Consider the following 16265-nt stretch of genomic DNA (forward strand, 5'->3'; position numbering starts at 1 on the left):
TTGGTGGAAGACTTGTTGACATGATTAGAATAGTTTAAACTTGAGGAAGAGACACTTATTTCCAGATAAAACCATCAAACGTGTATGAATGTGCACACCTGTATGTATGTGCTAGTGTTATGACAATAATTAGAGCATAGAAAGAACCATGTTAATAGAGATGATGTATAGTACTTATCAGGAGAAAACATAGGAGAAGGTCAGTAATAAATAAGGATAGTTACCTGGGAGAACACAAATTAAATACAATCACAGATATACTAATAAATCATGAATGTTTTTTATTTCTGTGTTTTTGACTATTTAACCTTTTAATTATTTACTCATGAATGGAATTTTGAATGTCTACAAAATAATTTTAATAAAAGAGGTAGAGAAATACATATAGTGAATTCACACTCTTGCATGGAAATCAGAAGCTTAAGGAAAGAATAATAACAGAGAGCATTTGGATGGAGGAAAGAGAAGTAAGAGAAGTGATATTGACACAGAGCTTATTACTTCAATAACTTTCCTGGTCCAGGTTTAAAAAACTTACAGTAATAGATGACACGTTCTAAAAATTTTAAGAAACCTTCTCTTAGAAGTGGAATAACTTAGCCAGGTGTGGTGATGTGCGCCCATCGTCCCAGCTACTTGAGAGGCTGAGTAGGAGGATCGCTTGGGCCTGGGAGGCGGAGGTTGCAGTGGTGAGCTGTGATCATGCCACTGGCACTCCAGCTTGGGCAACAGAGTGACCCTGTCTCCAAAAAAAAAAAAAAAAAAAAAAAAAAAAAAGGTGGAATAACATGACTTTTCATCTTAACTCTTTGGCAATTATATATCTTGGTATATTGAGGAAACAATGAAAGAAGCAAATCTGGCCACTTGGTGATATGGAGTGCTAGAAAGTCTGGACAGGCCTATCTTTAACGTTTGTAGTGGGAAGTGTGAGGGTACAGACGGAGGCCTGCACACCGTATGCCTACATGTGTAAGTTACAATTCTATGTAATAGGCTGCTAAAGTAGGCTCTACCCACCAATCTTTCTACTTTGAGAAATATACCTTCGAAATGACCCAGAAGGCAAGATTGGTTTTAGAATTCTTGGGTTCCTTTTAGAAGGAGGTGATGGAGACAGAGCCCACTTCTGTGTCCCTGACACATGGCCTGTTTTCTTCTCTTCCCACTTCTGACTGTCTTGCACTTGAGGGGCCTTGAGTGCCTGCAAGTAGACAGCCCAGCCTATACACGCAAACTCAATCTGCACTCATTGGCAAACAGCTGCCTTTTGGCTACCTTTCAGGTATAGGGTTGGGCACATTGAATGATTCAGTCTTGGAAGGATGAATTCCACAAAGAGGCCAGCATAGGCACTGGAAGTGGATTTGCACTGGTTGAGTAGGGAGTTGAGACACTGGCTACCCTGGGTACGATAGGATAGAATAGATGTGGGCTCTGGGTGGGTATATCATCTTGGCCCCATGGTCACTTCCAAAGCATGAGGATAGGGGGTGGGGCAGCTTTTGCCCAGATTTATAGAGAAAGTGATCATTTATTTGGGTGATAATCCCAAATAAGTTGTTAGAAATGCTTCCTAGACTTCCAGAGAAGTAAATGTCAACAATTTTATATTAACACTAAATATGATTCCAAGGGACTATATATGACATAAAAGGAATGTGATAAACACGAAGAAAGAAGATGCATAGTTGGTAGGGCCTGGCTTTACTACTTTTTCTTTCACTGGAAACTAAGATTGTGGCTGATGTGTTTAAGTGCTCCATAAATAGTTGTTGAACAACAACATAAACAACCCCAAACTCCAATGTATCTATGTAGGGGTACAAATTTGAAAGAATATGGATCGAAGATGAGAAGAGGGACATATGTAGTTTGGATATTTGTCACCACCCAAATTTCATGTTGAATTGTGATTCCCAGTGTTGGAGATGGGGTCTGGTGTGGAGTGATTGGACCTTGGGGGCGGATTTCTCATGATGGCTTAGCACCAGCCTCTTGGTGGTGTCCTCATGATAGTGAGTGAGTTCTTGAGAGATCTGGATGTTTAAAAGTGTGTGGCACCTCCCTCTCTTTCTCTCTTGCTCCTGTTCTCACCATGTGAGATGCCTGCTCCCCACTTTGCCTTCTGCCATGAGTAAAAGCTCCCTGAGCCCTCCCTAGAAGCTGAGCAGATGTCAGCATCATGCTTTCTGTATAGCCTGCAGAACCATGAGCCAATTAAATATCTTTTCTTTATAAATTACCCAATCTCAGGTATTTCTTATAGCAATGCAAGAATAGCTTAATACGGGGACACCTGACTGAAGGCAAATAAAAGAGAATGGCAGAAACTAGGAAAAATAATGTTGGGAAGGCTAAAGCACTTCTCATTTGCCAGGGCTGGCAGGACATGCTGAAGGTAAGGAAGAAAAACAAAAACAGGAAGGAATAGATCCTCTACATGAGTCACATGATAAGAGATTAATAGATGACATATGATACATCTAAACTATGATGTCAAATTGGCAAGAGTGGAACAAAGATTAATATAAGGGAATTGAATTAAGTAGAAAACAAAGATGTTATAATTTGTATTAAATATATAAATCCATATGTTTTGGTATTATGTATGATATCTCTGGAACTATAAGAGTAAGTGCCCAAAGTAGTTGCCTCTGGGAGGGAAATTAGGTGGTAGGAAGACAAGGATGAGAGAGAGAGATTTGGTTTCACTATATACATTATTAAACCTTGTATTACCTAATAAAATTTTAAATTAATTAAACAATAATTGAAACTCTAGATGATGAAAGTAAAGAAGATAACCTAATCTCTAAATTTGTTGAAGTACATACATCCAAAAGAAGTATATCCATGAATCCTAAAATGATCTTTAGATGTGGTAACAGAAACTTTCTTGGGAGTCCTTGAGAAATGGCAGACCTGCCAGAAAGCAGAGTGCTCCGGACTGAATGTTTGTATCTTCCCCACCCCCAACTGCAAATCCATGTGTTGAAATCCTAACCCCCAGGGTGATGATATTAGAATGGTAGAGCCTTTGGGAGCTAATTAGGCCATGAGTGTATAGTCCTCATCAATGGGATTAGTGTCCTTATAAGAAGAGACATGATGTGTTCTGCTGTCTGCCATGTGAAGATACAGAGAGAAGGCAGCCATCTGCAGACCAGAAAGTAGGCCCTCACCAGACACCAGATGTGCCAGTACCTTGAACTAGGACTTTCCAGCCTCCGAAACTGTGAGAAGTAAATGTTTGTCGTTTAAGCCACCCAGTCTATGATCTATTTGTTATAGCACCATGAACTGACTAATACATAGAGAAGAGCAAATATGCTTATTTTCAACATAGGTAAAAAAGTGATCTCTTTAATTAAACTGGACATCTAGGTGCCAATCTGTAGGAAAACTAAAAACATAATTTGTAAATAAAGGGCAGTAATTACTAGCAGTCAGCATGAATTCTTCATGAACAAGTCATGCCAAACTATAAATATATATTTTTTGAGCTCTTAAACAGGAAGGTGTAGAAAGGGTGTTTCTATTTCATTAAAACATTTGGAAAAGCCTCTTCATGATATATCTATATTTTTGACAAAATGAAAAAGGTAGAATATTTCACACAACAGCATTTAATAATATTGAAAATCATGTCTAAAGTGTTTATTGATCATTACATATCTGGAAAGAGATTTGTAACAGTATCAAAATTAGGTTTTATGTCTGGCTTTCACCTGTTTAATGATTTAATAGGGAATTCTGGAATTCCTACTGGACAAATTAATGGATAAACAGGGAAATGGGAGGGCGTGTTAATGTGTTGGGTTCTTCCAAACCAATTTTTGACTAGCAGGAATAAAAGTCCATATTCTACAGGATAAGGTGTTAGGAGGACAAAATAAAATTCTGCATTGAGGAGTAAATACAAATTATTTGTTTAAAGATGTGATAAGAGACTTGAGTTTGCAGTAATCTTTGAAAAAAAAAAGACTTAAACAGTTTAGTTGAAAAGTGAGTATAAAGTTAGACTAATTAGGTAAGTATGATGACTGTGTCATGGAATTTAATAAGCTTAAAGGAGAATCAGCCATCACCTTACAAACTAATTGTGTTACAAAAGTTAATCTTTTTTTTTTTTTTTTAAATTAAATATTTGGTATTAGGGAATTTTCTATAGGAACCACATTATAGACGGTTAGGTTTCCAAGTCATCCCACAAGAACATATAAACTTATGTAAAAGAATTATAGTTTTATTAAGAGGAGCCTGAGCTCTGGAGTGGGTGGTGAGGAGTGGGGGGTTGAGGGGGGGACGGTGGGAGAGAGGTGGTGGTTATGTGTTACTGTAGGGAGGAGAAGTAGGTGGCAAACGTTTCCTCTTTAATATTTGTGAGGGAATGGCCACCCTTAGGCAAATTTTGGAAATGGGTAAAGTTTTCCACTGGCTTCTCTGTGCATCTCTCTGAACTTCCATCATCACTCTCCTTTGCTGCCAGGGCACAATGAAAACACAATGTGGTTCATGCTGTAATAGAGATGTGCACAGGGTGAGCAATGACTTAGTTCATACTGATGTGTGACTGAATGTGTGCACCCCTTGACCTCTCAGAGTTAACTACATTTAGAAGTGAAATGTGTGTCAAACCAAATGAATTTAAAATTGATATAAAATGATAAAAGTTCAGTTTCAAGCAGGGAATAAAGTGGAATGTAGGAAATTGAGGCATTGCAGACAAGATAGTTTGCAGAGAAGGGAAGTTATCCACATGGTTGGGTTTGCCCTGCCTTGGTGTCTTTCTCTGGAGACATCTATCACCACTGTCAAGAGATTTGTTTTCCTTCCTTTGATTCTGAAAACTGGGATTTTGTTATAGTCTCTTTCCAAATCTGTACTTTTCTTACTTTATTTATAAAGCGTACTTTTACCCCTTTATTAAGCCGTTTTTTTGGATAAAAGTTTAAAAGTGGCAGGTTTCAACTCAACGAGCATCTAATGGGATAGTAAGCTTCTCATCATTTCTGTTCATCCAAGCCCAGTACATTGGTGAAATGAAGGTTGTGTAGAAGGTATTCTTGAATCATTTGGGAGGTGCTGCCTAACTCCTAAGATTTTATAGATTATAAAATGCAAATGCTGGCCAGGCGTGGTGGCTCCTGCCTGCAATCCCAGGACTTTGGAAGGCCAAGGCGGGTAGATCACCTGAGGTTGGGAGTTCGAGACCAGCGTGACCAACATGGAGAAACCCCGTCTCTACTAAACATACAAAATTAGCCGGGCCTGGAGGCGCATGCCTGTAATCCCAGCTATTCGGGAGGCTGAGTCAGGAGAATTGCTTGAATTCGGGAGGCGGAGGTTGTGGTGAGCCGAGATCGCACCATTGCACTCCAGCCTGGTCAAGAAAAGCAAAACTCCGTCTCAAAAATAAAACAAAATAAAATGCAAATGCTTCAGAATATAATACTTACAACCTAGTAGGATTTTTGTTTTGGATTTGCGTTGTGGTATTGCTATACCTACAATTTGTCAGATTTAGACTTTGCTTCAATTTCATTTGCAAAATTATGCAGTTTTCTGCCTATGATAGCCCTAATTTCCAATCAGTCAGGAATACTGACCAGGACATACAAAAAAGCAGGAAGATTTAAAAAAAATAAGAAATAGCATTTATTTAAAGACTAATAATTATATGAAGCCAAGTTCTTTAAAGACTTATTTTTTTTAAAGTAATTTTTACCATGGAAAAATGAACTTTTGAAAAACTTTTACTTAATTTGTGTTAAAGACATGAACACAGACTTAGAAGATACTTTGGCTAAATTAGGTTGTCTTCTGTCTCTTGGCTAAAAAACACTCCTTTTAGAAAGATACTTCTAGGCTGAAAAATTCTTCTAGAAGGGTTTGCATATGATATGGATAATTTTTGCTTTCCTTAATTTTTTATCTTCCTTACTTTCAATTTCTGGTGGCCTAGCTTTGGAAACCAGTCGTGAATTTCACAGTGAAAACGACATGTTTTTAAAGGCTGCCAAGGTTTGCCACATTTTATTTTAGTTCACAACAGTCTCCTCTACTTTTGTCCTTCAGATGAAAGAACAAAGCAATGGCAGCAATCTTGACTTGATTTTTATGTAGGATAGTACATGTCATAGAGGGGTAACAAGTAAATCCTTTTGTGAGGACTTATTTGATAGAACCCTAAGGCTATACATTGACGGACATATCCTATTGCATAGATTGACTCTGGGCTATGCAGAAAGGTCACCACAGGATAGACTATCTGTCAATTTAGATTTCCCTGTGTTAGAAGGAATCAAAGTGGTAGGTGAAATGATTGAAAAAGCAAAATCAAAACCAAACCAAACTAAAACATTTCAGTTCTAGAAATGCATTTGAGAGAAACCATTTGGCAATAGTGTTTGGAGCCTTTCTTGAAGCATGTCTCCTACATTGCAGCTGAATAGCTGAGAAAAGAGACCATGTTTCTACTTTTAGAAGGAAAAAAAAAATCAATGCAAAGGAGAGAGAAACAAAGTAGAAAAGGGCTAAATTGTAGGGCTTTGACTTTATGTGTTGAGGTATCATATGCTAATAACAGTAATTTGAAACTTTGAGAAGAAACTCAAGTAATATCTTTTCACTTAATATAATTTGAATAATTATTTTTTCAAGGCAAAATCTTTTAAAAAGTAAAGGATTTTGTAGCCACCTTGTAAGTGGCTTGTGATAGAGTTAAGCATAGACTAGGAACAAGGACACACTTGGCATGTTTGAAGGGGCAAATGGGGCCCTGGGCAGGCCATTTGGGTTATTTTCAATAAGAGAAAGAGAACTATCTAGAAATATGCTACATTTCAGGAAGTGTGCTCTCTCTTTGCAGTAAACGATACCAGTGGCTTTTATATAAAATTCTTAACACTTACTGTGGTTTTTAGTAGATAAATGAATAATATATTAAAGCTATTTGAAAACATGGCTAGAGATTTTGAATATTAATCCAACTATGACATGCCACATATGGTCATTTGATATAAATGTATATTGTTAGGCAAAAATCTCACTGAATTGATTTTTTTTTTTTTTTGAGACCGAGTCTCGCTCTGTCGCCCAGGCTAGAGTGCAGTCGCGTGATCTCGGCCCACTGCAAGCTCCGCCTCCCGGGTTCACGCCATTCTCCTGCCTCAGCCTCCTGAGTAACAGGGACTACAGGTGCCCGCCACCACGCCCGGCTAATTTTTTGTAAGTTTTAGTAGAGACGGGGTTTCACCGTGTTAGCCAGGATGGTCTCAATCTCCTGACCCCGTGATCCGCCCGCCTCGGCCTCCCAAAGTGCTGGGATTACACCAAACCCGGCCAATTGATTTTTAAGGATAATGTTAATGCCTTAAAGAATGGCTTACAGTTCTTTTTTTTTTTCTCCTTCTTATTTTGTCTTGACCAACTATCCGTGCCTTCTCAGGGGCTTTTCTCTTTTTACACAACTGTGCAATTTATATTAGTTTCTTTTCCTGTCCAAGAAGGTAAATTGCCTTTAACCTTCTCCAGTCAAAACCCTCAAATAAACAATCTCTAAATCAAGTAAAGACATATCTTTACTTGTTTCCATGTCTTTCAAAGGGTTGCTTGTTCCTTGTCTAAGTCATCATTAACCAGAAGGAGCAAAATATGGGGGTAGGCTGCCTCAGTGCTATGATTTCACAGAAGCCAAAGGACTTGAAGACTTGAACGCTGTAAGATGTGTCTTACCATTCTGATCACTTAAGACTACTGCTCAAATACAAACCCACCTCAGATGAGTTGTTAATTTAATTGTGAACATACTGGTGTAGATTAATTTGTTACAGGACCTAAGCCCAGACAGCATGACCTCAGGAAACAGTTGGGGAATATCTTCTTTCTCTGAAGGTAGATTTTGTAGCCTGGTCCTCTGAGGGCTACGGTTGATATTAGGAAGAGGTGTTGAATACAAGTTTTACCTATTCCTTCATTTTCATGAGTATTGTTCTTTAGAAAACAGTTTTCTTTACTAATAAGCATCTTTTTGTGTTTGTGCACAGGCAGCATGTCAGCTGAAACACCAATCACACTGAATATCGATCCTCAGGATCTGCAGGTCCAAACATTCACTGTAGAGAAGCTACTGGAGCCTCTCATAATTCAGGTATTAATACCATGGAAATTATGATATATAGTAACTGCAGAAGAATGAAAAAAAGTGGGAAAAATGAATAATGAAGAAATAAAAGGTTTGATTTTTATATATGAATATGTCATCTAAAATTGTCCTTTATTTAAAGAGTTGTTAAGATGTGAAAAGTAGGTATGTATGTTGCTAAGATGTGAAAAAGTATGAATTCTGAAAGTTCCCTGACATTCTCTTTTAGCAATAACAGTAATTTTATATATATATATAATTTTCAGAGTACCTTTATATAAATTATCTTCTTTGGTAATCATGAAAACTGAATGAGGCAGGTAACATGGTTAAAACCATCTTTATCATATAGATGAGGAAACTGAGGCCTAGAGAATTTTACTAACTTGCCTCAGGCACATGGCATCTCATTTGCCAAATAGGAAATTACCTTTAAAATACTAAAATATATGAGAAAAGCAGCTATTTAAAGGAATTCTGTGATAAAGTCTTTCATAAGGTGAATAATCCTTTGATGATATGCATAATGATTCTCCGATTTTTTTTATTATGTGAGTCGAGATTTCGTGTATTGCATTTTCTTAGAGCAGGGCTTGAAGAAACTTATGCAGTGGTATAGATTTAAATTTTTGTACTTAACCCACAATTTGTGAGGGAACTCCCCTTTAGGCCTTACATCATGCCTCCTAATACAAGATTCAAGTCCCTTTTCCTAGGGACTCAAAAGAACCCAAGGGTTACTTGGATGAAAAACTATGCTGACCTTTCCTCAGATCATTTAAATGTGTTCTGCTTATCTTTTTTGTGAGATGGATGTGGGGAGGGGAGTAGCTCTGAAAATAGACTTTGTACATATTTTTATCGATCTGTATATATTGTGCAAGTTGATATCTGCTACTTGAAAGACAATTCAAAACCTGTGCCTCCCTGATGAAACCTTAATAGTTAACTTTGGCAGTCTTAATGGCACTAATATCTGCTGTGAAATTTATACTAGATGACTGTGGAGACGTCATTAAAGTCCGTCTTTGTCACCCACTAAACAGTTTCATGTTAAAAAGAAAAAAGGCTGGGTGCAGTGGCTCATGCCTATAATCCCAGCACTTTGGGAGGCCAAGGTGGGAGGATTGCTTGAGTCCAGGAGTTAAAGACCAGTCTGGGCAACATAGTGAGACCCTGTTTGAAAAAAGAAAGAAAGAAAGAAAAAAAAAACCCTTCATTTGTTTTTCTAATTAAGTTCACAAAAAAATTAGAATGTCCAAAAAAGTTAAAAAAATAGAATAAAAACACTCATAATTTTACCAAGAGATAAACATTAATGTTTTGGTGCATTTACTTCCAGTACAACAAAGTTACAGGAGATTTTTTTATCTCTTTGTACTTTGTACTATTAAAGACTATATCTTCTTTATATATGTCCTTACATGTATATACATTATATATATGAAGAATATATATATGTGAACAAGTGGAGCTAGTACTATATATGTAGACTTTAATCCCACTTTTCCATTTTAAATGATATTTTAATAATTTTCCTATTTATTTGTAAGCATGATCTAATAAAACTGCTATTTACTTATATATCATATGGCTGCACTATAGTTTTTTTTTTTTAAGTAGCCTTGCGTTTTTGGACATTTAGGGTGTTTCTATTTTTTTCCTATTATAGATACTGCTGTGCTGAACATCTTTGTATACACATTTTTGTTATCAATTTGTATTATTTCACTAGAATTAGTTACAAATGTAAAAGTTAATGGCCAAGATGCGAGTATTTTTATACTTTTTCATACATATCGCCAAGTTTTTTGGCGACAGTTTTTGACTTTATATGTTAATGTATCATATGCTAATAAAAGTAATTTGAAACTTTGATTTGAGAAGAAACTCAAGTAATATCTTTTCCCTTAATATAATTTGAATAATTATTTTTTCATGGCAAAATATTTTAAAAAGTAAAGGAATTGTAGCCACCCTGTAAGTGGGCTCACAAGTCATGTAAGGTTTTGTTCCTATCCAATTATAAGGAGTAGGAATAGGGAAATGACCTTCATTTTGGAGATGGCTGGTGAAAACAAATACATTAATGCTAGTGTATAACCCTTATTTGCTCTATAACAATGGAACATTAGAGTTGGTCACTTAAAACTTGCTAATCACAAAGGTTGCTGACATGTTGCTTGTATACAGAGAGAGTATCATGGGGAAACTACTTTTTATATGCTAACTGAAACTAATAGATATTTTGCTTTAGTCAAGTACATTGCTAAAGAAGTTAATAGAAAGTATTCTAAGTAAATTCACATTAAAGGGTAATGCCAGTCACAGTGTGTGTGTGCGTGTGTGTGTGTGTGTGTGCACATGCGTGCGTTTTATGGCGTGTTCTAAATCGATTATAACCATCTATAAACATTTATTGAGTTCACCTATAAAATTAGAAGGATGAAAATGACCTGAGTAATCTTGTTTGATTGGAAAGAAATGCATCTCTTTTAAAAAGTGTGATTATACTAGTTTTAGAGGGCTTTTGATGTTCTTGGATTCAGACTTTTCATGATCCACAAGTAGATGAGTCACAGAAATGGAACTCATTACCTTTTACATACCAGACAGTTCTGCTACACGTAAATGTGATTGCTAATTTTGTCTTCCTTAAGATTGTTGTCAGTGTTTTCAAAATATTCACTGATTTCTGAAAAGTGCTTTGGTATACAACATCGATGTCTCAGCTATAAAAATTATTTTGTGGTCTTAGCAATACTCAAGTGGTATTAAATTAAAATATTAATAATTTATATAATATCAACTATATGTAATAAATGTCTTATAAAGCAGAAATCTATTTAACAAAATTATTTGTATACACTCTTGTTTTTTTTATAATGGGATTCTTCTTATCAAAAACCAGTACATTTCAAAGTCAAAGAGTTATATTTTAAAATAACTGATCTTTTTGGATTTGATGTTCAGCCTTCTTGTATCTGTCACTTTGATCATGTATTACCCACCAACACAAATAAAATATCTCATTAAATTATATTAAAGGTTTTTTCTAGCATAACATCATGTTAAGTGTCTCATCACATTCTTTTTGGTTTTTCAAAAAGTGTTTATTTTTGTTTTTTTAGATAAAAATAAGCTGTTTAAAATTTACAAGAAAAAACAAACAACTCCATCAAAAAGTGGACAAAGGATATGAACAGACACTTCTCAAAAGAAGATATTTATGCGGCCAACAAACATATGAAAAAAAGCTCATCATCACTGGTCATTAGATAAATGCAAATCAAAACTATAATGAGATACCATCTCATGCCAGTTAGAATGGTGATCATAAAAAGTCAGGAAACAACAGATGCTGGAGAGGACATGGAGAAATAGGAATGCTTTTACACTGTTGGTGGGAGTGTAAATTAGTTCAACCATTGTGGAAGACAGTGTGGCAATTCCTCAAGGATCTAGAACCAGAAATACCATTTGACCCAGCAATCTCATTACTGGGTGTATACCCAAAGGATTACAAACCATTCTACTATAAAGACACATGCACATGTATGTTTATTGGAGCACTGTTCACAATAGCAAAGACTTGGAACCAACCCAAATGCCCATCAGTGACAGACTGGATAAAGAAAACGTGGCACATACACACCATGGAATACTATGCAGCCATAAAAAAGGATGAGTTCACGTCCTTTGCAGGGACATAGATGAAGCTGGAAGCCATCATTCTCAGCAAACTATTACAAGAAGAGAAAACCAAATGCCACGTGTTCTCACTCATAAGTGGGAGTTGCACAATGAGAACACATGGACACAGGGAGGGGAACGTCACACACTGGGGCCTGTCAGAGGGTCGGGGGTTAGAGGAGGGATAGCATTAGGAGAAATACCTAATGTGGATGATGGGTTGATGGGTGCAGCAAACCACCATGGCACGTGTATATCTATGTAAAAAACTTGTAGGTTCTGCACATGTATCCCAGAACTTAAGGTATAATAAAAGAAAAAAAAGAATAACCTGTTTATTTAAAAAGGCTAAGTAGACCTCAATATTTATTTTTCATCAACTTTTATTTTAAGTTCAGGAGTACATGTGCAGGATGTGTAGGTTTGTTACATAGGTAAACATGTGCCATGGTGGCTTGCTGCACAGATCATCCCATCACCTAAGTATTAAGCCCAGCATCCATTAGCTATTTTTCCTGATGCTCTCCCTCCCCCAACCCCTGCTGACAGGTCCCAGTGTGTTCCCTCCGTAAGTCCATGTGTTCTCATCCTTCAGCTCCCACTTACAAGTGAGAACATATGGTATTTGGTTTTCTGTTCCTGCATTAGTTTGCTGAGGATAATGACTTCCAACTTCATCTACATCCCTGCAGAGGACGTGAACTTGTTCTTTTTTATGACTGCATAGTATTCCATGGTATATATGTACCACATTTTATTTATCCAGTCTATCATTGATGGGCATTTAGGTTGATTCCATGTCTTTGCTATTGTGAATAGTGCTACAATGAACATACACGTGCATGTATCTTTATAATGGAATGATATATATTCCTTTGGGTATATACCCAATAATGGGATTGCTGAGTTAAATGGTATTTCTGCATCTAGGTCTTTGAGGAATTGCCACGCTGTTTTCCACAATGGTTGAACTAATTTACACACTCACCAACAATGTAAAAGCATTCCTTTTTCTCTGCAACCTTGTCAGCATCTGTTGTTTTTTGACTTTTTAATAAGCATTCTGACTGGTGTGAGATGGTATCTCATTGTTGTTTTGATTTACATTTCTCCAATGATCAGTGATGTTGAACTTTTTTGTTTTCTGAGACAGAGTTTTGCTGTGTCACCCAGACTGGAGTGCAGTGGCATGATCTTGGCTCACTGCAACCTCCACCTCCTGGGTTTCAGTGATTCTCCTATGTCAGCCTCCTGCTAGCTGGGTTTACAGGCACATGCCACCATGCCCAGTTAATTTTTGTATTCTTAGTAGACATGGGGTTTCACCATGTTGGCCAGGCTGGTCTTGAACTCCTGACCTCAGGTGATCTGCCCACCTCGGCCTCCCAAAGGGCTGGGATTACAGGAGTGAGCCACTGCGCCCAGCCGATGTTGAACTTTTCTTCATGTTTATTGGCTGCATGTATGTCTTCTTTTGAAAAGTGTCTGTTCATGTCTTTTACCCACCTTTTAATGTTTTACTTTTTTTCTTGTAAATTTGTTTAAGTTCTTTGTAGACTCTGGATATTAGACCTTTTTCAGATGGATAGACTGCAAAAATTTTCTCCCATTCTGTAGGTTGCCTCTTCACTCTGATGATAGTTTCTTTTGCTGTGAGGAAACTCTTTAGTTTAATTATATCCCATTTATCTATTTTTGCTTTTGTTGCAATTGCTTTCGGCATTTTCATCATGAAATCTTTGCCTGTGCCTATGTCCTGAATGGTATTGCCTCAGTTTTCTTCTAGGGTTTTTATAGTTTTGGGTTTTACATTTAAATATTTAATCCCTCTTGGGTTACTTTTTGTATATGGTGTCAGGTAGGGGTCTAGTTTCAATTTTCTGCATGTGGCTAGCCAGTTCTCCCAGCACTATTTATTAAACAGGAAATCTTTTCCCCATTGCTTGTTTTTGTCAGGATTGTTGAAGATCAGATGGTTGTAGGTTTGTGGTCTTATTTCTGAGTTCCCTATTCTGTTCCATTGGTCTATGTGTCTGTTTTTATACCAGTACCATGCTGTTTTGGTTACTGTAGCCCTGTAGTATAGTTTGAAGTTAAATAATGTGAAGCCTCCAGCTTTGTTCTTTTTGCTTAGGATTGTCTTGGCTATTTGGGCTGTTTTTTGGTTCCAAATACATTTTAAAATAGTTTTTTTAAAAAAAATTCTGTGAAAAATGTCAGTAGTAGTTTAATAGGAATAGCATTGAATCTATAAATTGCTTTGGGCAATATGGCCATTCTAATGACCATGATTCTTCCTATCCATGAGGATGGAATGTTTTTCCATTTGTTTGTGTCCTCTCTGATTTCCTTGAGCAGTGGTTTGTAGTTCTCCTTGAAGAAGGCTTTCACTTCCCTTGTTAGCTGTGTTCTTAGATCTTTTATTATTTTTGTAGCAATCATAATTGGGAGTTCATTCATGATTTGGCTTTCTGATTTCCTGTTGTTGGTGTATAGCAATGCTAGCAATTTTTGCACAGTGATTTTGTATCCTGAGACTTTGCTGAAGTTGCTTATCAGCTTAAGGAGCTTTTGGGCTGAGACAATGGGCTTTTTCTAGATAAAGGATCATGTCATCTGCAAACAAAGATAATTTGACTTCCTCTCTTCCCATTTGAATACTCTCTATTTCTTTCTCTTGGCCTTATTGTCCTGGCCAGAACTTTCGATATTATGTTGAATAGGAGTGGTGAGAGAGGACATTCTTGTCTTGTGCATTTTCAAGGGGAATGCTTCCAGCTTTTGCCCATTTAGTATGATATTGGCTGTGGGTTTGTCATAGATGGTTTTTATTTTTTTTAGGTATATTCCTTCAATACCTAGTTTATTGAGAGTTTTTTTTTTAACATGAAGAGATGTTGAATTTTATCAAAGGCCTTTTCTACATCTATTGAGATAATCATGTGGTTTTTGTCTTTAGTTCTGTTTATGTGATGAATCACATTTGTTGATTTGCATGATCAAGACAACTTGATCATGGTGGATAATTTTCTTGATGTGCTCTTGGATTCAGTTTGCCAGTATTTTATTGAAGATTTTTGTATCGATGTTCATCAAGGATATTGGCCCGAAGTTTTTTTGTTGTTGTTGTATCTCTACCAGATTTTGTTATCAGGATGATGCTGACCTCATAGAATGAATTAGAGAGGAGTCCCTTCTTTTCAATTTTTTGAATAGTTTTAGTGGAAATGATACCAGTCCTTCTTGGTAGAATTCAGCTATAAATCCTTCTGGTCCTGGGCTTTTTTTGGGTTGGTAGGCTATTTATTGCTGCCTCTACTTCAAAACTCATTATTGGTCTATTCAGGCATTCAGTTTTTTCCTGGTTCAGTCTTGGGAAGGTGTATATGTCCAGGAATTTATCCATTTCTTCTAGATTTTCTAGTTTATGTGCATAGAGGTGTTTATAGTATTCTCTGATGGTTGTTTGTATTTCTGTGGGGTCAGTGGTGATATCCCCCTTATCATTTCTGATTGTGTTTATTTGATTCTTCTCTCTTTTCTTCTTCATTAGTCTAGCTAGTGGTCTATCCATTTTATTAATTTTTCCAAAAAACAGCTCCTGGATTCATTGATTTTTAGAAGTGTTTTTTTGTTTCTCTATCTCCTTCAGTTAAGATCTGATTTTGGTTTTTTTCTTGCCTTCTGCTAGCTTTGGGGTTTTCTCTTAGTTCTCCAGTTCTTTTAGGTGAGATATTAGGTTATAACTTGAGATCTTTCATGCTTTTTGATGTGGGCATCTAGTGCTATAAATTTACCTCCTAATGCTGCTTTAGCTATGTCCCAGAGATTCTGATAAGTGGTCTCTTTGTTCTCATTAGTTTCAAAGAACTTCTTGATTTCTGCCTTAATTTCATTATTTACCCAACAGTCATTCAGGAGCAGGTTGCCTACTTTCCATGTAGTTGTGTGGCTTTGAGTTTTCTTTCTTTTTTTTTTGAGACAGAGTCTCGCTCTGTCACCCAGGCTGGAGTGCAGTGGCCGGATCTCAGCTCACTGCAAGCTCCGCCTCCCGGGTTTATGCCATTCTCCTGCCTCAGCCTCCCAAGTAGCTGGGACTACAGGTGTCTACCACCTCGCCCGGCTAGTTTTTTGTATTTTTTAGTAGAGAAGGGGTTTCACTGTGTTAGCCAGGATGGTCTCGATCTCCTGACCTCGTGATCCGCCCATCTCGGCCTCCCAAAGTGCTGGGATTATAGGCTTGAGCCACCGCGCCCGGCCACTTTGGGTTAATTTCTTAATCTTGAGTTCTAATTTGATTGTGCTGTGGTCTGAGAGACTGTTTGTATTATTTCAGTTCCTTTACATTTGCAGAGGAGTGTTTTACTTCTGATTATGTGATCAATTTTAGAGTATGTACCATGTGGTGAATGAGAAGAATATA

General features: G+C 36.9%; 1 protein-coding gene across 8 annotated transcripts in view; it reads left to right on the plus strand.

Moving 5' to 3' along the window:
- Positions 1-16265, plus strand: part of CTNNA3 (catenin alpha 3) — a 1858220-nt gene that overhangs the window by 111543 nt on the left and 1730412 nt on the right. For 7 of the 8 annotated variants that reach the window (XM_050805650.1, XM_050805648.1, XM_050805652.1 and 4 more), the window contains one exon: positions 8052-8155. In XM_050805650.1, the coding sequence (XP_050661607.1) occupies positions 8057-8155 (99 nt within the window). In that variant the 5' untranslated portion in view covers positions 8052-8056. Of the gene's footprint in view, positions 1-8051; positions 8156-16265 lie in introns of those variants that run through there. The other variant, XM_050805653.1, reaches the window with a different exon arrangement.

The sequence above is a fragment of the Macaca thibetana genome, chromosome 9, assembly GCF_024542745.1.
Source record: "Macaca thibetana thibetana isolate TM-01 chromosome 9, ASM2454274v1, whole genome shotgun sequence".
NCBI lineage: Eukaryota > Metazoa > Chordata > Mammalia > Primates > Cercopithecidae > Macaca > Macaca thibetana.